Here is a 21,930-nt window from a genome sequence, read left to right as displayed (position 1 = left end):
TAACCTTCATCCAGTCCACAAGTGAACTGAGGATTAAATCAAGGAATCAGCTGATGGGCAGTCTTTTCAAAGACTGCATGCAGATTTGAAAACAGCTTTGAATTCAATGTGGAACTCCTTAGGAGAGATCCTAGGAACTAAGTAGGAGTTGTCCAGTTCTACTCTTTTTGTATGGATCCGACAAATAGAAGAACCACTGGCAAGTGGCACCACCTACCACCATCTACTTTAGACAGCATGAGTCATGACCTTATCTCATGTAAGTTTCCCCTTGTTTTTTCTCCATTTTTGCATGCTGGCAAAACCGAGTCCCATGAAGGCTATCCCATGATGCATGACCACTTCTGGTAGCTGCCTGTGGGAATCTACCTTGCCAGTATGTGAAAATGGAGAGGTGTCTCCTGATTGAAGAAAGAGGAGGGAAGCGGGGGAAAGTAGACATGGAAAGGACATGGGATGGCTGGCCATCCCTGAAGACAGACCTTGCCAGGTAGAACAAGTCCCCACTCTTCCAGATGCTTTCTCCTGCTTCCCTCCTGCCTGTGGGATAATATGCTAAGTGGGATTCCATCTTGCCAGTGAAATCAACCAATCTATCTTTTGGGGGAAAAAAAACGTAATACTTTGGGTGTGTGTGTGAGAGAACTTTGGAGAGGTTGTAAAAAAGAAATTGGAGACTCTGTATCTGGTAGTTGCACTTTTATCATTCCTATTGTAGACATCACTTTATTCTAGTTAAAATACAAACAGGTTCCATGTAGTCCTACTGGATAACCTGCCTTAGTGGTTTGAGTCTTGGATTAGGATTCTGGAAGACTAGGGTTTAAATCCTCTTTAGCTGTGAAAACCAACTGGGTGATCTTGGATAAGTCATACTCATAACAAAATAAATAAGCAGTCACTATTTCCAATGGCCCCACTTTTGACTATTTGCTATACTGGCCCAAATTCATGCCTGCTCCTGGCTGCGAATCTAAAGACTCCACTCACCTTTTCAAACACTGCAGTGCTTGCAGGGCAGCTGGAGGGATCCTGGCAGACACACATAGGGGTGTTGTTCTCATCGAGTTCACAGACTTTGCCATGCTTGCAGTGATGGTTCTGGCAGGGATCTAAGCAAGAGAGGAGAAGCCATTTTAGAAGCAAAAAACTGCATCCGTGGTGGTGTTTCATCAAAACCTGATGGAGCTAGTTATGGGGTGATGCATGGAGTTATTTTACTCAATTGCATGATCTGAACCATAAAGATCAGTGTGTGCTTGGCTCATCAGAACTAGGAGATGCTTACAGGAATTTATGGATGAAGACCTGATGGAAAGTCCAGTGGTCCTCCTTAGTAAATCATGGATGGTATTAAAACTACTACAAGTCTTTTCCCTTCAGTTCAGTCAATAGTACCAAATCAAATATTGAAAAAGTTATTTTGTTAGACAACTGGAATTCCCAGAAACCTTCAGTCAACAAAGCCAGTGGTCTTGATGGCAGGAGGGTTCTGGAAGTGTAGTCCAACAAAGGATGTTTTTGAAGTTCTAAGAACTGAATACCCATAAAATAAATACAGAGTTGAAATGAGAAAAACTGGAATTTCAGGAAGCATGACCTCCAAGGACAAGTGCCTTTCCCTGTGATCCTTTAGATCAGGCATGGTAAAACTTTGGCCTTCTAGGTGTTTTGGACTTTAACTCCCAGAATTCCCAGTCACTTACTGGCTGTTAGGAATTGCGGGAGTTGAAGTCCAAAACACCTGGAGGGCCTAAATTTGCCCATGCCTGCTTTAGATGATTCTCTCATGTAGTTTAAACCATCTTTGTGCTCTAATGAGGTATAAGATAGGATGGCCTTTATCTGTGGCCAAAGCTGGGGGTGCAGTGAATTCTTGTATAGATTTGTGGGTTCCTTTCAGTTCTGATACTCAAAACAACTTCATGGACTAGTTTTTAAAATATGTGGGCCAGTAAAATATTGTCAGCATGTTGATGGAAGATGACACTTCTGCTGGGCCGCATAGATCAGATAATGTTTACACAGACTTTTCCTTTAGGAATTTATGTAAAAAGTGTAATGAATAAAGAATGACACTACTTACTTTCTGCAACAACCTCCTCCACTTCTTCAACAGGCTCATCAAACTCTCCAACCTCAACCTGAACGGGGTTGATTCCCACAGGCTCCTGAGAAGAAAGGTGGAAACAGCTCAATTAAAGCCTTGGTTTGATTATTGATCCTAGAGTGCCACACTTGGCTACAGAGCTTGGAAAAATTGTTCTTTTGGACTGAAGCTCCCAGAATCCACTGACCAGCATGGGTCAGTCCAAAAAGATAACCTTTTCCAGCTCTGCATAATACATGTATATGATAGCCAACTATAGTGTGTTGGCTCTCCAGACCAGTACTTCTTAGCCTTTCTGGTGAGGGAGACTGTGCCAGGGACTGGTAACATATTGTTCTCCATTGACTTCTTGCTTTCCTGGAAACTTGCTGTGGCATCAGGCTGTGGGTCACCACTTAGAGTTACACTGCACTAGACAACAATTCCCATCATGCTAGCCTGAACAACAATTGAAATACACTATTTCATGAGAAATACAGCATTAATAAAAGCCTAAGCAAATAAATATTATGGAAACATAAGTTGATGACATCGAGTAATCATGGCAAAAAGCTGCCTGCTTTCTCATATATTGCTGAAACGTCAGAACCTAAAGAAATATTTTTGAAAGTAATTCATTATATTACATTTTGCAAAGCCTAATAAATGTAACATTATTACAGTAGCATCAGAGATTGTGTAAGGATAATGTGGGGGTATAATGTATTTATTGTTGTTGTTGTTGTTGTTGTTGTTAGTAGTAGTAGTAGTAGTAGTATAGTTGTTTTCCACCTCTTCTTGCGGCTTCAGGTGGAGTAGAACACAGTTAAAACAGACAGATAAAGCACAACACTATTAAAATGCATACAAAATACACACAAGAACGCCTATAAAATGTAGATTAGAAATCAATTTAATATTTTCTCATTCTATTGATGGAGTGCATTTTGAAGCCACTTTAGTGTAATTTTTCACATGTATTATCATACCCTATTAATTTGAGGCCTACCCCAATAATGAAAAACAATAATATAATAAGGTAAAAAAACAAAATAAGCCACAACAGCCTGTGATGCTACTGAAATAAAATTACAGTTTTAGGCTTCACAAAGTGTTACATCATGAATTACTTTCAAAAAATATTTTTTCTAGGTTCTGACATTTTAATACTATGGTGGGGAAGTGGCAATTCTCTTCTGCAACCACAAAACAGCTCAAGACAGTCCATTTTGTCACAGGAGATTACTTATGAGATATAGTTTTCTTATATCCTTGCTACACCTGTACATCCAATTATGCATTACAGGTAACTGCATTACTCGTAATTCATAATTTTAAGGCCCCAGAAATAGCAAATTCATTCTGTGAGTTCTGTGAATTTAAATTCTTATATAGACAAAATGGCAGGATTTCCAAATGTGAAAGTAATATCAGCAGGCTTGGAAAGGAAAACATTCCTTTTTCTTTAGGTTGGGAAATTCTCTGGAAAGGACCCCAAAAAAACCCATAGAGAGCTTTCACTGCTCAGTAAACTGTTGAGGTAGGAGGGACAGAAATTGGAGGAAGAGTGGATGTGGGGACATGATGCAATATTCTGGAAGACGACTTTGCTGTCTGGAACACTGACCAAGAACCTTCTATTGCACCAACTGGTTGTTTGGCTTCCTTTGCAGAGGGGAAATGTTTTCAGTTCTTCTAGTAGTACTCTCCACTGCAGCTGACTGCTCAATTGAAGTGAATGGAGTGAGGAGTGGTTTGCAGTGAGGAAAGCTGCAGTGGTGCTAAATAATGACTGTGGCTACTGTCAGCACAGACAAGAAATGGCTCTTATATTTCAAGGCAACAACTTCCAGAAAGCATCTGTAAGAAAATAGAAAAGAGTGACTCTCTTGTCAAGCCAATACCTCTGTGGCAATGTCTTCGATTACTTCCATCTCCTCTGGCAGAGCATCTTGCTGAAAGGAAGAAGAAAAAAGGGGGTAAGATGCTGCACATAATGAAAACTGTATTCCATGTAAGACTTGTTTAATTATTATACCTAAAGCCTCCTTCCATTATGCAGAGGAAGGCTTTATGCTAGTAGTTCCCAAGCTGTGGGCCACAGTCCAGCAATGGGCCGCGAAAATAAAAATCCGGTCTGTGGCCCTCCTTATTTATCTATTTTATTTATTTTATTTCCATTCCTTTCCACAGAGCTGACCAGCCCCAGCCCCTTTGGTACTAATGTTGAAGAGTGATCCCTAGTCAAAGTGGTCCCCGTTCCAGTGGGCCGTGGTCAAAGTGGACCCTGGTCAAAAAACAGGTTGGGAACTACTGCTTTAGGCAAAGACATGGGGAGCCTCTTTTGGTTTCCCCACAAATGCTGTAACATGAAGCCCTCCAGTTGTGGATGAAATGCAATTCTCCTTGTCCCTTTAGATCTAAAGGTCTATTCATAAGAATCTAAGCTGGAAACTTAGATTACACAACAACACAACAAGGCTCATGAGAGTGCAGTCTTTCCAAACATCTGGAGCAGAGTCTGAGCAAATTAATTTTTAAGATGCCAACTTCTAAAACCTGCTGCAATAGCATTTTTGTTTGGGGAATTCTGAGACCCAGAATAAAAAAAAGAATTTTTCCCAAACTCCAGTCTAGACAGCTGCACATTCCTTTCCCCCTATTTTAAGCAATGCTTGCCTTTGCCCCAGTAGGCACTCAGGTAGTTTGTGTTGCTCCTTATCTGACCACCTTTTTATGGAATGCAGTCATACCTTATCACATTTCTTACAGGATGCCAGTGCCAGAATTGAAGGCATTCAGATATCTTTGGCCTAGCACATACTGTCCACTTGGTAACAACAAAGCCCTCTGGTGCCACCTTCAAGGAACCAGAATGAGTGGTTTGAGTGTTAGGTTTGAATCATTGCTAAGCTATGGAAAGCTTTGTTGAACAATTCTTTCTCAATCTGAGAAGAAGGCAGTTGCAACCCTCCTTCCAATAAATCTTACAAAGAGGGAGGATAAACATAGGCCAGGATCAATTTTGAGGGACATGGCAACAACAACTGTCTGATGTTCATCCAGAGGAAGTAAAGCAACTCTCTTGACAATTCAGCCTGCCTGGTTCACCTGTACTTTTTATAGTGGCTTTGTAAAAGAATGGTAGCTAACACCCAATGGTAGAAGCAAAATTTGGGGTCTTTTTGTACTACGTAGCTCAATGTTCTAGTTAACTGCCATAGTTCTTGCCTATGGAATCTTGTGATTTTTCATTTTAGAGAGGGGAATTTTAAATTCTTTGCCAGACAGCTACAGAGCCTCCCTGAATAACAAACCACAGGATTCCATAGGATGAACTGCCATGGCATTTTAAGTGAAATAATGCTACTCCTGGTGTTCTTGTAATTGCTGGCAGAGTCACAGTTAAGATGAATGGTAGGCTGTTGTTTGATTATGGGGGGGGGGGGGTGTTCCTCTTAAGGCCTTTGTGGATAACTGTTTTAGATAGAATATTTTCTGGAATGGAAATGTAGGGCCCCAGGCTCTTTTCCTTCAGTGGAAGCTGTTGGTTCCAGTTTTATTAGGGGTTCCATATCTCTCCATATTTTGATCTGAATGTTAAAGGGACTATCCAAGGTGCTGCCACTGATTTGGGGCTAGGGTTCAGCACCTTGGGTGACTAAAAGAGCAGATTTGTAACTTGACTGGCATTCACCAACTCACTGTCCTTTGTCTGTTGTTATTTGCCATCAAGTTGATTTTGATTATGGAAACTGAGAGACTTCCAAGAACTCTGATCATATATTGGCCCACTCAGGTTTTACAAACTCAGATTAGCCTTGAATGAATTAATGCATCTGTAGAACAGTGCCTCTCTTGCCTACTGCCATCCACCCTACCAAACTTTATTGTCTTTTGTACTGATATGAGGTCAGCAATGAAGCTATAGTAAATATAGAATCTGAAATTCTCTAGAATGTTATGTATAATGAAATGGGAATCCTTCAAAGAGGAGAGATTAAAATCGATTATAGAGGTTATTTCTTAAGATTAGACATAATACTCACTGGTGCTGCCAGGGCCTTCCCTGCTAGGCAGAGGAGGAAGAAAACCCAAGCACGCATCTTTCTGCGAAGTCTGGAAAGAGATAAGAGAAAAGGAAGAATGGTTTGATTAACAATCTGCGGGAAAATTTGTGTAGCTGCTGTATTGTATTCTGTTACATTAATTTGTCAGAAAGTTGAAGATTTTATTCCACAGTAACTGGATTGTTATTACTTCCTTACGTCACATTTTATTCCCTCTGTCTCCCAAGGAGTTCAAGGTAGCAAACATAGTCAGATCCCTTCAAGGCTTTATCCTTAGGAAAACCTCATTGAATGGGCTGGGCTAACAGTTAACAGACACAGCAACTCTGAATATGAACTGCGGAGAATATGATCAAGAGGTGCTTTTCTATTTAAGTCTCATTTATGAATTTCTCAAAGAGATCTGGTCTGCCTAAATTAGCCTTTGGTGTGATCCAGCAGAACTGTTCTCTGGTTCCTAAATTAGGAGAACACAAATCCCACAAAAACAGCAATCCTGCTTGTACTTGCAAAATATTTCTCAGAGGAACCAGATGTGTAGGAGTGGAGAAAAAGACATGTACAGGATAGTACATTGGCTTATGGAATAAGTGAAGTAATGGTTTATTATGAGTCATAGATATTTGTCTGTCATGTTCTGTCAACCAGTTGAGAATTTCTGGCATAAAAGAGTGGAATTTCATTTCATTTCATTATTTCATGTTTGCAGTTGCTGTTCCTCATTTATCAAGTGGGTTACAAATCAAGAATATCCCCTTGGAAAATTAAGGCAAACCACATTAAAATCACTTTAATAAAAAAACAAATAAAATCATGACTGGATAGGTTAGTTTTTAAATATTTGGAATAGGGTAGACAATTCTAGATATTTGGGGCAACAACCTCAGTCAGTCCTCAAGAGCATGGCCAATAGCCAGGGATTATCACTGGCCAGGGTGGATGGGAGTTATACTCCAAAATATTAAGAACCATCAAGTTGTCTGTTCCTTCACAGTCCTTCAGATCACACAGACACAATGACAGAAATGACAAAATGATGGCAAAATAAATACCTGACCTCTGCCTTGATTTAGTTGGGAAAAGAATGCACTGGTAGATGTTCAATATCCTGAGCTTCTGACATGCTTCAGTGTTCAAAATATAACTTTTGTTTCTTGTTTTGTGGTCAGATGTACATTCTGCCCTGGTGTCAGATGTCTACATCTCTTATTGTTAATGGGAATACTATTCCGTTCCAGACACTACAAATAATATGTAATCAAGGAAGTCAGAATGACATGTGCTTCCTATTCTATTAAACAGTGCCCAAATCCTCTTTTGGCTTTCAGACTCTTATAACAGTTCTCAGGATTGCCAATCTTTTCCAACCAAGCCTTTACTAAAAGGGCTTGAGAAAATAAACTCAGGAAATCCAGAGAGATTACATTATTTGCTTATCTACCGTCCGGCATACAATAGGGGCTACTGTGAAGTCTCAGTTTTGGTGAATCTTCAGACCCTGACCCTTCTAATACTTCAGGATAATTTTTCCATATGGTGACTTTTTTTGTCTTCACATCCAGTTTTTAAACTTCAGTATCTGTGTTAATGTAAAATTGAAAGGATGGGATAAAGGAGGAATGGCTGTTATGTCTAGCATGTAGGCAAGAACCCGAAGAGGCAAACAATGAGATAACTAAGCAATTCTATATGGGGCTGCCTTGAAAAGTTGGATAGTCACTCATATAGTACTAATGATGTGTAGAAGTGGCAACTGTTGCCATATTGTTTCCATCAAAATATTTCCAAATACCCCGGAATTGTTTAGATATTGTTGATTAATCACTTCCTTTTTTATCAGGGAACATCCACGAGTGTGTGGTTTTTGTATTAAGATGTAAAACTGATATAGACTGAAAAAGTGATAGTGTAGTGCAGAATTAAAGCCTCACTTGTCTAAAATTGAAATCAGGCCCCAACTCTGAAAGGTTTAAGTAATGTAACATTTGATTGCTAACTTGGGACTTTCAAAGGTTCAGCTCTGAAATACAGTTAAAAGGTAAAGGTTTCCCCTGACGTTAAGTCCAGTCATGTCTGACTCTGGGGGTTGGTGCTCATCTCCATTTCTAAGCCGAAGAGCTGGCATTGTCCGTAGACATCTCCAAGGTCATGTGGCCGGCATGACTGCATGGAGTGCCGTTACCTTCCCGCCGGAACAGTACCTATTGATCTACTCACATTGGCATGTTTTCGAACTGCTAGGTTGGCAGGAGCTGGAGCTAACAGCGGCCGCTCCCGCCGCTCCTGGGGATTGAACCTGGGACCTTTCGGTCTCCAGCTCAGTGCTTTAACGCACTTCGGCACCGGGGCTCCTTTGAAATACAGTTACATCCATGCATATTTCATCTCCCATGCCATGCTATATTTCAGATCTAATAAAATACACAAATGTAAATTTCTGATGGACTGCAGTATAAATTACTTTAACTCACCCCCTCCCCCTTGAATATGGAATCACCTTCAGAAATGTTGGTGAACCACATAAATGCAGAGCTTCAAAACATTCATTCGGCTTTCTGGTTCAGTCTTTCTATCTCCTAAATGCTATAGGGCTGTAGTCATATATTACCCAGAAACTGTCAGAAAATGTTCATTCCACATCTTCCTATGCAGAGAATTGTCTTAGTGTTGACTTATTTTGCATGATAGACCTTTCCACACAGAAGTGGAACATCATCTTCCAAACTGGTTTCTTCTACCTGTGTTGGATTACAACTCCCATCACTTCCCACCTGGTTAGCAGCCCGAGTAGCTATAGGGTAGGGGTTCACTTTCTTTTTGACTTGGCTGCTATAGTGTCTAATGCCTGCAAGTATTTTCCCATTAGCCCCCACCTCTCTCCCTCCAGTCCAGTACATCTAGTTCCTTCCTCAGTCCTTTATTTGCTCTGGAGGCTGCTAAAAGCATCCTCCATCACTGCCAAGACTTGAAGCTGAGGTCAATAGCTGTTCCCCTTTTCAAAGAGCATTTTTAGGGTGGAAAAGTACAGCTGAGCCTGGCTGTTTCTCTCATTCCCTGATTTATAAGGGTTTTTCTTTTCCCCATTGCTTTTCATTTGCCTAGCTGGGCATATTTGTTTTGCTTCTCAGTTCCATTTATGGCTAAGTTATGATGATGTTATTGAGGTTCAACAGCTACAAGAGGGGCGTCAAAATGAGGGAGTGCATTTGGAAAACAATGCTTTCTATGATCTCCCAGATCAATGCAGGGCAAAAATCTCAGCCAGGCAAGGTCAGATTTCAAACCCTGGAGTTGTGCTGACAACAAGCCAGCAAACACTCAGTACTGCTGCTGTTGTGCTTGGAAGTACACAGGATATGGATCAACTCTGAGCAAATAGCCTTTACATAAATGTCTGTCATTGGAGACAGGAAACAAGGTGATTGGAAAAAACAAAAAATATGTAGGAGAAAGACTTCATTAATACAACTTATTTCCAAGATGGTTTGCATCAAAACTTTGTCTTGGAAGCTCTTGAATGGGCACCTTCACAATTTGCAATAGACCTCAGAGTATAATATTCTTTTACTGATGGTTGATTCCATTGCCACCACCCAGCTATAAGCATGGAAGAAATATGGCCTAAGACATGCTTTCTGAGGCTTAATTTTAGCAGTTGAGCAGGGCTGTCAAACTCAATATCATGTTTTTCAAAGGTGGAATGATTTTGTAAAGCAGATGAAAGTATTTGGAGACCTAAATTTGGATGTCTCCCTGGGAAAACTGTGGTGACTCTGCTTTAGAGCTTGGGAGGAATAGCACCAGCAGTAAGACATGTCAGGTGTCTGAGAAATGCTATTTTAATTTCCCATAATTATTGCAGTGTTTCTAAAACTGTGCTCTTCCAGATGTTTTGGACTTCAATTCCCAGAAATCCCAGCCAGTTTATCCACTGTTAGAAATTGTGGGAGCTGAACTCCAAAACATTTGGAGGAGCACAGTTTGAGAAAGTCTGATATAGAGCAAGGCAGAGTGGAAGCAATATGGAAAATGGCAGCTCATATCAGCTTCTTCAGACACTGCCTAAGGATGCCAGGTACAGGGCCTGAAAAAGTTACTTTTTTGGATTACAACTAGCAAATTCCCCAGTAGCCATGTTAACTCTGAGATTTTGGGAATTTTTGTATGATTTTGGCAGGCCCCAAATTATTTGAAAATGTAACTAGAAAGATAAACTGCATATTCTATACTTACGTTCAGACATTTATCATACAGTTTGCATTTTTTGGACAAAACTATGCAGACAATGATGCTGACATTTTGAAAATCTCTGCTTTCATTTTCTATAAACAGGCTTCTAGACTTTAAAATTGGGAAGATTAGCTTTGCAAGCATGTGAGTGCTGCCTGTCCAAATTTAAAAGGATGAACTGGGTCTGTGTGGGATTTGAAATGGACCTCTGAAGCTATATCATTCTTATGCCAAGGGAAGCAAAAGAAAATTATATGAAGTATACAAATATATGCTGAATTATCGTATGCAAGGGTTGCATATGTTTGCTTTATTGGATGCAAAATTTGGATTATATTGGTGAAGATTTGTAATTTTAGTTGCGGGACAGACACAGCCACGTCCAGAGTGAGCACAAAGCATGTTGTATTCACGCTGTGAAGAGGGAACTTGATCTTGCTCTCACACAAACAAATGGAAGCATTATTTTGAGATACGTTCCTCATTTGCAGTAAATACAATGCCCCCTTTGGGTTCTAATCAAGGGAAAAACAAATCCCAAAGAACTGTAGTATTCAAAATTAGGAAATAGTTCTTCAACTTTACTGCCATTTCTTTTATATCTTTTCTTGTCACACTATTATTTCCAGTTGCAAATTGTTCCTTTCTAACTAACTATGAAGGTCACAAGTAGTGCTTCTTTCAGACCTGATCTCTGAATATTCTGACTTTAATTATTACCGTCCCTTGGATTGTAGCTGTATTATACCTACTGTCTGTATTATAGGCTGTATTATACCTACTGTCAGTGTGAAGAGGACAATTAAAAATTGGAGAGGCATGTGTCTAACATAGATTTTTATTATATTTATATGTTTTAAAATAAATCACATAAATGTGTGTATAGAGTGGATGGGAAACTGAGTATATGAAAGAGAGCTTTTCACGAGTCAACATTACAATCCATACTTGCTGAAATTACCTCATTTTAGAATATTATTGCCTCCTTTATGTGCCCCCCGTCCCTCTGTTCCCACCAGGGGCCAATTGGGCATCTATGGGAAACCCATTAATTGCCAGTTTGTAAGCCGCCCTGAGTCCCCTCGGGTGAGAAGGGTGGGGTAGAAATGATGGAAATAAATAAATAAATAAATGCAACTGTATCCTCTGGCTTATGTTCCCTAGCAACTAATGCTCAGTGGTAGCTGGTGACTCCCATGATGGCGAATCCATGCCAAATATGAGCTAACTTGGAGGGAGCTAGCCATGGTGCTGAAAATTAGCACCATGGGGAGCTCATTTAAAGTTTGGATTAAAATCTGGAATACACTCACTGTTCATCTGACATGGGAACTGCCGGCTACCACAATGTATGGGTAGTTGCCTGGCCATCTCAAAATATAGTCACACCTTAGGAAAGAGGAGTGGAGTTCATGGTAGCTCTTACTACAAATGATTACATAATCAAACTACAAAACATTTGTAGCTTGACTATTTTCTCCTGGGTGTCACTGTTGATCCTTTCATGTTCTGTGGTCTACAGAACCTCATGGGAATGGGAAATACGTATGTCTTTTGGTGTTGATGAATCCTCACCATTGGTCAAGTTAAGCTTGGTGGAAATTAAAATCCATCACAATATCAAGAACCTACAGATTTCCTTCAGCCATACTCTGGAGAATCTTAAGACTGCTAGTAACTATTGAAATTATAAGGAAGGCAACAAACCTTATTAGTTCAAGGCTGACTTAGCAGGCTTTCCTCCGCTAATAGGTTACAGAACTAAAACTGCCTTGTTTCACAGAAGATGCACCCCCTTGGGTTTTTTTTTTGATAGCTCTCCATGACTTTAACCCACCATAACTTTGTACTTATTTCCCTTGATATATGTCTTCTCATTATCCTGATTCTTCCAAGCTACGGTGGCCCTAAACTCTCTGAAACAATAGTGTCCACACCAGGCATGGGCAGACTTTGGCCCTCCAGGTGTTTTGGCCTTCAACACCTAGAAATCCTAGCCAGCTCACTAGCTGTTGGGAATTGTGGGAGTTGGTCCAAAACACCTGGAGGACCGAAGTTTGCTATGCCTGCACTACACTATGCTGTTTGTTTCCATTCAGTTTAGCACAATAAACAGAACAAACAAAAAGTGTTTATAATGTATATGGATTATGAATTCCTTATTGTGCTCTGTTTGTCACAGATAGATGGGGCAGTTTTTTTTTAAAAGACAAACTAAATCATTTACACTTTCTTAATTTTGATTCTACCTTTATTATCAGCAAGTTTTGTTAGGAAACTGCTTCAAGTATGGGGCAATGGGCCATGGCCCCAACTCAGACTCCTTTTTTCATAGCTTCTGCAATATTCTTATTAGGTTCATTATGGGTGTCTTAACCAAATGGCTGCCAGTTGCCAACTCACACATCTTCTAAACACTGTCACTACACATAATTAAAATTATGATTCCTTATCCTAGGCTGTTTCTTTCTAGTAATACGGTATACACTGTAGAACAGAGTGGCTATAACATTGCTTGTTTAATATTTTGTACCTCCACCAGCATTGTCTCACTAATTTAAAATGCTCTAAAATTATTTCCATATACTTGACCATCCTCATAATCTCTGAAGCTTTTGAGGGGATTGGGGTGTTGTGTGGTTTCCAGGCTGTATTGCCGTGTTCTAGTAGCATTTTCTCCTGACATTTCGCCGGCATCTGTGGCTAGCATCTTCAGAGGATCTCATTGTATTTAGAATTGTTTTCCCTTCAAGAAATGTGTATTTTTCTGGTTCTGTTTTGACTAATCTGAAATATGTGCAATCAGGTCTCCATGCTTGCTGTAGTTAGAGGAACAGGACCCGTGCAGAAGTGAAAAACTGAATAAAATTTGCTATTTTTAAAGTATTTTTCTTCTTGATTTAAAAATGATTTTCAGCAGCAGACATGAGAGCTATTAAGAGACAGCCAATAATGGTATAAAACCATAAAAAGGAAGAAACTGTCAAGCACCTTGTCTGGTTTATATAATAACTAATTAACAAAAAAAAACCTGAAATACCATCAAATGTACTTAGACAGGACGGTACAAATGGTTTGGTTATGACTTACAAATTGAAATAAATCCAGTTTTTTATTTAGATTGTGTATTTCTGCTTTTAAAAATATTTAAGGCAATGTATAAATCTCTACAAATTGTACAAAGTCCTTATTGTTTATAGTCCAAAATCCATACTACTACTAACATCATATTTACTTTTAAATTGGAGAAGCTGAACAAACTAGTCTTGCATTTTTTTTCCCATTAGCCAACAGTAACCATAGATGACAGAATTCACAGCCTTCAGCTCCATGTCCTTCTGTATATTTCCACTTTGTGGGTTTCATAGAGGCTAGGGGGAAAGTCTGAAATAATGAAGTTTAAACAACTTTTTACAGTCCTCACCTGGAAATGTCAGCGGAGTTCACATGGCAGAAGGCCTGGTCAGACTTACGTAACACAACTCCATATAACTGGTTGGACCCAGATTTAGTTGCACTTAAGAGCAGATCCAATAAAATCAAGGAAACTTGAATTAGTTATGAAGTCCTCCTGCCTTCACAACAGATTTATTCTAAGCATGATTGAATATGGCTCTGATCTGTTACGTTTTTTCTAATAGAAGTGTATATGTGTGTGTGATCTTCTGTCTGTTTTCATCATAGTTTCAAGGCTGTGACATCTAGGGGACACCTATTTATTTATTGATTACAACATTTATATCCCGCCCTTCTCACCCAACAGGGGACTCAGGGCGGCTTACAATAAAACACACATATAAAAACTGTAAAGTACATTATAAATCAGATTAAAAATTATTAGCTTACATCAACATTCATAAACACATTCTAAAATACAGATGGGCGTGTTCAAGTTCAAAAGACTGGGTCTGTCGATTAAGTTCTGGCGTACATAATAATAATTAGTGCTGCTAGTTGTTATTTGAAAGCCTGGCCCCACAACCAAGTTTTAACCTTCCTACGGAAGGATAGGAGGGAGGGAGCCTGCCTGACTTCACTGGGGAGGGCGTTCCATAGGCAGGGAGCCACTACTGAAAAAGCCCTGTCTCTCGTCCCCGCCAGCCACACCTGTGAGGCTGACGGGACCGCGAGCAGGGCCTCACCTGATGATCTTAAGCTTCGAGGTGGGTCGTAGCGGAAGACACGTTCGGACAGATAAGCTGGGCCAGACACCTACACTGTAGAAGTCATGCAATTTGGCACCACTAACTGCCATGGCTCAATGTTGTAGTTGGTTGGAAGGGGGAAAGCACTGGGGTCGATGGGGACTAAGGGATTTCTAAACTGTGTGAAGTAAGGACTTCCCACATTTGCCAGCTGTTCTAATTTGGTAAGGGTAGACCCACTTAATCCTCTGTCTTTCCACTTTTTCAGCTACTTTTAAAATGTCCTAGTTTTGTTCTTTCTGAAGTCCTATTCAATTCATTAGATTTATTCTAAGGACTATAGGCTGTATCTAGACTACAGAATGAATGCAGTTTGACACCACTTAAACAATGGAATCCTGGGATGTCTAGTTTGGTGAGGTACCATTACTCTTTGACAGAGAAGGTCAAAGACCTTGTAAAACTACAACACCAATGATTATATAGCATTGAGCCATGGCAACTAAAATGGTGTCAAACAGCATTCATTCTGCGGTGTAGATGCACGTGAAATCTCTTTCTAACCTCCAGTTCTCCTACAATTAATTCCTGGTTGCAGCTACACTTTCTTTAGTTTCTAATACTTACTTTGTGTGAAGCAACATCTCAACAGAAAGATTAAGTTAAAGAAAACAAAACATCTTTGAACACGTGAAACCCAAAAACTTTTATATTTATATCAGTTTCAAGTATATAGGGATATCTGTCTGAATTGCTAGATTATCAAATGGAGTTTTAGGTCCCTTCTACACTACCATATTATGGCCAGATTATGTGCTTTTAACTGGATTATATGGAAGTATAAAGGTAAAGGTTTCAGTCATGTCTGACTCTGGGGGTTGGTGCTCATCTCCATTTCTAAGTCGAAGAGGCGGCGTTGTCTGTAGACACCTCCAAGGTCATGTGGCCGGCATGACTGCATGGAGTGCCGTTACCTTCCTGCTGGAGCGGTACCTATTGATCTACTCACATTGGCATGTTTTCGAAATGCTAGGTTGGCAGGAGCTGGAGCTAACAGCGGCCGCTCATGCCACTCCTGGAGTTTGAACCTGGGACCTTTCGGTCTCCAGCTCAGTGCTTTTTAACGCAGTTCGCCACCGGGGCTCCTTATATGGCAGTATAGATTTATATAATCCAGTTCAAAGCAGATAATGTGGACTATCTGATTTGATAATATTGATTATATGGCAGTTTAGAATGGGCCTAAATTACTTGTTATGAGACAATTTTAATTGATGAAAAGTAAATGGTAGCATATAAAATCATAGGCAAATTTGTTTATGAGCCAATCTTGATTCTACCAGAATAGCATTATAGTCTGATATAGGTTTCATTTGCACTGCCATATAATCCAGTTTCAGAATGCAGATTAATTGCATTGAACTGGATTATATGGCAGTGTAGATTCAGCCTAAGAAATCACAGTGAGACTCACATCTCCATGGGATGGATACTCATAATCTCATTTACTGTGCATGCCTGTCAAAACATGTCCTCTCTATTTGAGAGCAACCTGGGCAAATGAGCTTTGATAGGCACCCTGTTACTTTTCATGTACCCTGGCAGGCTGATCTGGTACTAACAGGGTCATAAAAACAGCACTTTGAGTGGGACTAAGAATGAGAATATAACTCAGTATTGCCTGAACCCAATATCATACCCCCGTAGGTGCTGGACAACATTCCCATCAATCCCAGACATCATGGTTAGGACAGCTTGCTAGTATCTTGATGACTGGGGAGGCCCCCAAAGATCCTGGTCTGGGGGCCTGTTTTGGGATGTGAGGGGCATGTCAATATCCTTGGACAAAGGTCACAACTGTCATGCGTCTTAGAGATATTTCTGGGTTTTATTTTTTTAAAGGACTTTCTTGCCATCCAGTGACTGGCTTTTTAATGCTACATGAATAGCTTGATACAGGTATTAGCCTGTCAAAATATTCATCCCTTAAGGGCAGAGGACGGCAGAAAGCCAAGTTTCAAATTACAAACAAAAATACATATTGTACGACACAGCATTAGTAGGAATATGTTATAGCTGTTCATTGCTAGTCTTTAGCTATATAAGCAGGCTCATTTTCTATTTGGTTTAACAAACAATTTTTAAAATAAAATCAGATCACAGGCTTCATTACTGGGACCTCATGCTAACTGAGGTGGTAGACCTGAGACTAAATATAATTCTTTAAACCAGAGCTTGAGAAAAATATATATTTTTGGACTACAATTTCCAGAATCCTCCAGTAAGAAAGACCTGTGGAATGCAGAAATGTTAGATGGGCGATTATGAGATTTCTTTTTTCAAGCTTTGTTTCAGATTGCAATGGAATAATCCTTGTTCTGCCTTTTTTGAGGTTCTTGACAACCTTCCTTAAAATGTGAAGGGCTTAAGGAAGGCTTCAGACTGCAATGATGGGCAGGCAGTGGCTGTACTTCCTTCTCCGATGATTCTCTTGCTGGCTTGGATCTTGCATTTGTGGTCTGTTGGCAGGGGAGGAACTGCAGCGCAGCTGCCTTGTGTTCCTTTTGGTCCATCCAACATCAGCCTGGTCCCTGTCTTATTCACAGAGCAAAACACTTGTGTTCTGCTCCTTCGTCTAACCAGAAAGTACCCCAGGGCTATGTCATGCAGGCAAACTGTGGTCCTCTTGTTGGACTATAACATCCAGCAACAAGGAATGATAAGGAATTCTGAAAGTTGAGCACTGGGAAGCTTGCCCTATGTCATCACAGAAGCCTTGGGGTTCAAGTCCCATATTTTCAGTTGCCATGAGTCATACTTTACAAAGGGCAGACTTCTGTTAACAGTTATTGACTATTTGAAGAGCTGTCAAGACCATGCCTGGTTAAAGATTAGAGATTATAAAAAATAGAGAATAAGTGATTATAAAAATAGAGAACAAGCTGCCCATCAACAGTTTGCATCTGAATCACAGACTGAGCAGATTACATGGTCTTACCTATCATGATCAGAAGTACTGTCTCCTCAATTTGCATCAATACATATAAAGTGGTTTATGTAGATTTTATGCAAATTTGTACTCCTCATCTCTGGTATTGCTATATCTGTTTTTGACAGATTGCCAACTTAACATTTGGAGATATTTTGGCTACATCTTTCCACAGAGAAGAAGCAGACATATTATTCCCCGTGATGTCCACCATCAATGGTACTTTACCCAGACTGGTTTGGAGGTCTTGTCAAAGATCATCATGACTGCTGAGAGTCGTGTGTGTGTGTGTGTAGCTCATAAAGAAGAATGCAAAAACCGTTCATTGCAAAGAGAAGGCTAGGCCAGAACCCTTCACCCAGAAACTGCTTGGCTTTTTATGTGCAGGACCCTTCCTCTGTCAGTTATGAGAGTTCAGCTCCTTTAGGCTGAAGTGTGTACACAGACCAAAACCTTCAGCAGAGAGTTGAACTAAAGACACTGAGGCTTGTTTTGACTGCAGTTTTCCAGCTAGTTTTGGCCATGTCATTTTATAGCTTCAGTGATACCATAAAGGCACGCTCAGCTGTTAAAACGTCATGTCCTCACCTCTTAACACTTCGTCCTAAGGGGGAACTGACCGGAAATTTGGATTGGAGAGAAGCCTAAAAGTCACCACCTGTGAAACTCCTTCAGGTCTCTCTCTCCCTCTCTCTCTCTCTCTCTCTTTCTCTCCCCCTCACACACAGACACACTAATGCATAAATAATATGGCAATTCTTCTATTAATAAAGATTTATTAAACTATCAACTGTGCAGTCAAGTCTTAATGAAGGGGTGCATTTGTTCAATCATAGCCCTTTATTAATGCTGGCAGAAATAACAGTGCTTAATTGCTGTTCTTTCAATGTACAATCAAACCAAAACTGAACAGTGGATGTTGGGGAGAATCTGGCCTCTTATTTTTGATCCAGAGAAACAGGGGACACACAGTAATTAGGGACAAAAATACTTGGTGCTCATTTTCAGCATTTTATTCCCTATATTCTAGAATTGAGTTGAAGAGTTCTGGATGTGCAATACTGAGTTGAAGAATACAGCATCATACATGAGATCAGACTGTGTATACCGTCCAAGATGCATCTGTATTGATTAAAAATCTCATTTATATCTTGGGGATTTTTTCCACTCACAGCCTCTCTCAAACACACTTTAGAGAATCAGTGTGGTGTAGCAATCTGAGGACATCATTACACATAAAGTGGCACAAGTGCTGAACTGGTCTTCAGAAGGCCAGGATTTAAATTCTCACTTGGCTATGGAATTTGGACAAGTCACACTCTCTCAGCCACAGAAGATGACAATGGCAAACTTTCTCTGAACAAATCTAGCCAAGAAAACTATGATAAGGTCATCATAAGTCAGTTGACCACCATAAGTTAAAAGCCCATATGAGCAACAACATTTTTACCCCTTTCAAAGGATGCTCGTCAACTTGGAATAACAGACACAAAGCTAACTTTTAAAAGTAAATGCTGGTAAACCAAGAAACTTCCTATTATATCCCTCAATTGGAGGTTATAGTAGTACTTCCAAATAAAACTGAACTTTTCACGATCTAAATTCTTTAACTAGGTGCAGAGGGGGAAAGCAGTGTTCATCCGAAGCCATCCTTCTCTTTCACCCTCTGAGGCTGCAGAGACTATGCATCTCTTGAACCAGAAGTCCCTGAAAGGGTTTCCATGGGAGCCGACATTCCATTATGGGAGAGTCATACAAGAGTGGGTTTTTTCCCCCAGAGTAGGCGGAGCTTGGCAAAAGTTTGAAAAGTTGATATCTCCACCAGAGCCCCCCTCTCTTCCCCGCCTCTTGCCTATGTGGCAGACAATGGCTTTTTTTGAACCGCTTCATGGAACCGTGCATGCATTTACTTTAATCCCTTTCACACACACACACACACACACACACACACATGCCATCACTCTTCTTCCAAACTACAAATGTTTCTTTTCTTTTTTTAAAAAAACTGTTACTTGAGAAGCATAGATTAATGTGGCCAATGGAGTTCTTTGTCTCTTTGCCTCCGATGAAAGTTCTCCTTCCTGGCACTTAAAAATTCAACCTGATTTTACAGCCAACTGTTTCTGAAATAAAATAACTGCTCCAAGAAAGGAAAAAGAGGGACACAATTGAACTATTTATTCTCTCTGATTTAGGGCAGAAGAGGCAGCTGCTGCCTTAAAAGGCAATAAAGTCCTTTTGAACAGCCGCTCTTAATTTTTAATAGCTTTGCAACATCCTGGCTTGAAATCAATTCTCTTTCTGGTATGTTGTCAGTCTTCCAAGCTCTGTCTTAAGGAAAACAGTGGGCAAGGAAGGATGGGTGAGAGAGTATTTTACTCTTCCCTACTTCTTTTAATGGGTTTCTAAATGGGCTAACTTTGCTAAAATAAAGTCCTCTTGACAAATTGAGTTCCTCAGATGCCCTGTAATCGGATCTGCCCAATGACTGGGTGTATTCCATGTGCCAAATCCAATTAATTAGCAGAAGGATAAATTGAGAAATCTTTTGAGACAGAGTAACACCTTCCTTGGAAATTACTCTAATCTCTTCCAAGAAAGAATGAGTGTGTGTTTATATAGATATTGATGTATAGGAGAAACATTCATTTTAAAAATAAGTCGAACAAAAGTTATCAGAAAATAGGTATTCTGCTCCACATAACAGATGTAAGGCAAGCGAAATACTCAAGAACACATTTGCATGGAAAAGTTTTAAAAACACATAGTATGACTCTTTTTCCTCATTTTATAATTCAGATGCTGATCCTAGATTGGTTTTATTTTCAAATTGTGACTTATTTCCCTAGTACTGAGAAAAGAATTTGAGCAGTGAGAAGCAGAATAAGCAGATAATAGGAAGAAAAGAGTAAGAAGAATGTTATGCCATACCTCAGGGACAGGGCGATGGAGCTGAGAAAACTTCAGCCTCTTCAAGGGTCTGAAGGAATCTAAATGTCTTTGAAGGTGGCAACAGGAAAGCGTTTCAGAGGTTGGCTGGGCTGGGTTTCTTTCTCCTCCTCTATTTTCCAAATCTGTGTTTCTTTCTCTCCCCCTCACTACAAGTGGGCTGGCTTTCACCTCCCCCATTTCTCCCTAAATATATTCTGAAGCTGCAGCCAAAAGTTAGAATGATAGACCAGAGCAATCAAGTAATGTCAGAGGAAAAACACTGCCTTTAGAGAGTCACTAAAAGTGGAGTGAATAAAGGATTAGAGCTGATTGCCATATTTGCAGCAGAGATTGATAAATGTCCATATTCCAGCAGGACAATTTTGTAACTTTCTGCCCTGAGAAGAGATCTAATGACTTCAAAAATCAGATGATAAATTTGTGCTTTTTTGTTGGCATAATAGAATTTGTTTTATTGTTATTGTTGAGCCTATATATGGAGACATTAAGGTGAACCTGTTAGTGTTTTCCTGGCAAGGTTTGATCAGAGGGGGGTTGTTTCTACCTTCCTATGAAGCTGAGAGAATGTGACTTCCCCAGGAGCATTTCCATGGCTGAGTGGAATTTCAGTCTTGGTCTCATAGGCCCCTTCTACACTGCCATATAATCCAGACTATTAAAGCAGATAATCTACATTATTGCTTTGAATTGGATTATGTGAGTCTACACTGCCATATACTCCAGTTCAAAGCAGATAATCTTGATTTTATATGACAGTACAGAAGGGGCCTTAAAGTCCTAGGATGCAACTACATGGCTGAATTAATGTGGTTTGATACCAGTTCAACTGCGATGGTTCAGTGCTATGGAATCGTGGAATTTGTGGTTTGGCGGGGCATCAGCACTCCTTGGCAGACAAGGCTAAAGACTTTGTGGAGCTACAGCTTGCATGATTCCCTAGTCTTGAACCATGATAATTAAAGTGGTGTCAAACTGTAGTAATTCTACAGTGTAGATGCATCTATAGTCTAACATTCAAAGCACTATCCCACATTGACTCTCACTTGTTGCATTTGGAAATACATATTTCATACAAAGCATGCCAGTTTGGTGAGATAGTTGTGCAATTCTTTATTTGAACAAAAAAGGATGTAGACTGGTCAGTTTGAAAAACTAAGCATAACTGCAATTGGGATCTTGCAAGTGAACATGGACCTAAATCCTTAGTGCTGACTAGTAATACACCAAGGAATCAATGGAGTTGATTTATGGACTTTATCCCACAACCCCTCCCCCCTTTTTAAATAGTTTAATCCATTTATAGACTGAAAAGCTATGGAACCCATCTCACAATGCAGGGGGACATCCTGTCAAGTTCTGTAATGTAAACATTGAAAATAGTGTCAAAAAAGAGAGGGGGAGAAGACAATCAGAAATTGTCTCAGGAGGCTACGATAAGTGATATTCAATTTCTAA

At 39.9% G+C, this 21,930-nt stretch overlaps 1 protein-coding gene across 1 annotated transcript in view; it reads right to left on the bottom strand.

Moving 5' to 3' along the window:
* Positions 1–20,612, bottom strand: part of sparc (secreted protein acidic and cysteine rich) — a 28,091-nt gene extending 7,479 nt beyond the window's left edge. Inside the window, exons 1-5 of the mRNA XM_008118090.3 lie at positions 20,455–20,612; positions 6,139–6,208; positions 3,994–4,044; positions 2,087–2,171; positions 991–1,112 (exon numbers count right to left, since the gene is read on the bottom strand). Coding sequence (XP_008116297.1) covers positions 991–1,112; positions 2,087–2,171; positions 3,994–4,044; positions 6,139–6,195 — 315 coding nt within the window. The 5' untranslated portion in view covers positions 6,196–6,208; positions 20,455–20,612. The remainder of the gene's footprint in view (positions 1–990; positions 1,113–2,086; positions 2,172–3,993; positions 4,045–6,138; positions 6,209–20,454) is intronic.
* Positions 20,613–21,930: the final 1,318 nt, after the last annotated feature.

The sequence above is a fragment of the Anolis carolinensis genome, chromosome 2 (assembly GCF_035594765.1).
Source record: "Anolis carolinensis isolate JA03-04 chromosome 2, rAnoCar3.1.pri, whole genome shotgun sequence".
Lineage (NCBI taxonomy): Eukaryota > Metazoa > Chordata > Lepidosauria > Squamata > Dactyloidae > Anolis > Anolis carolinensis.
Note: the sequence above shows the minus strand (reverse complement) of the source record. Positions and strands in the feature narration are given on the sequence as shown.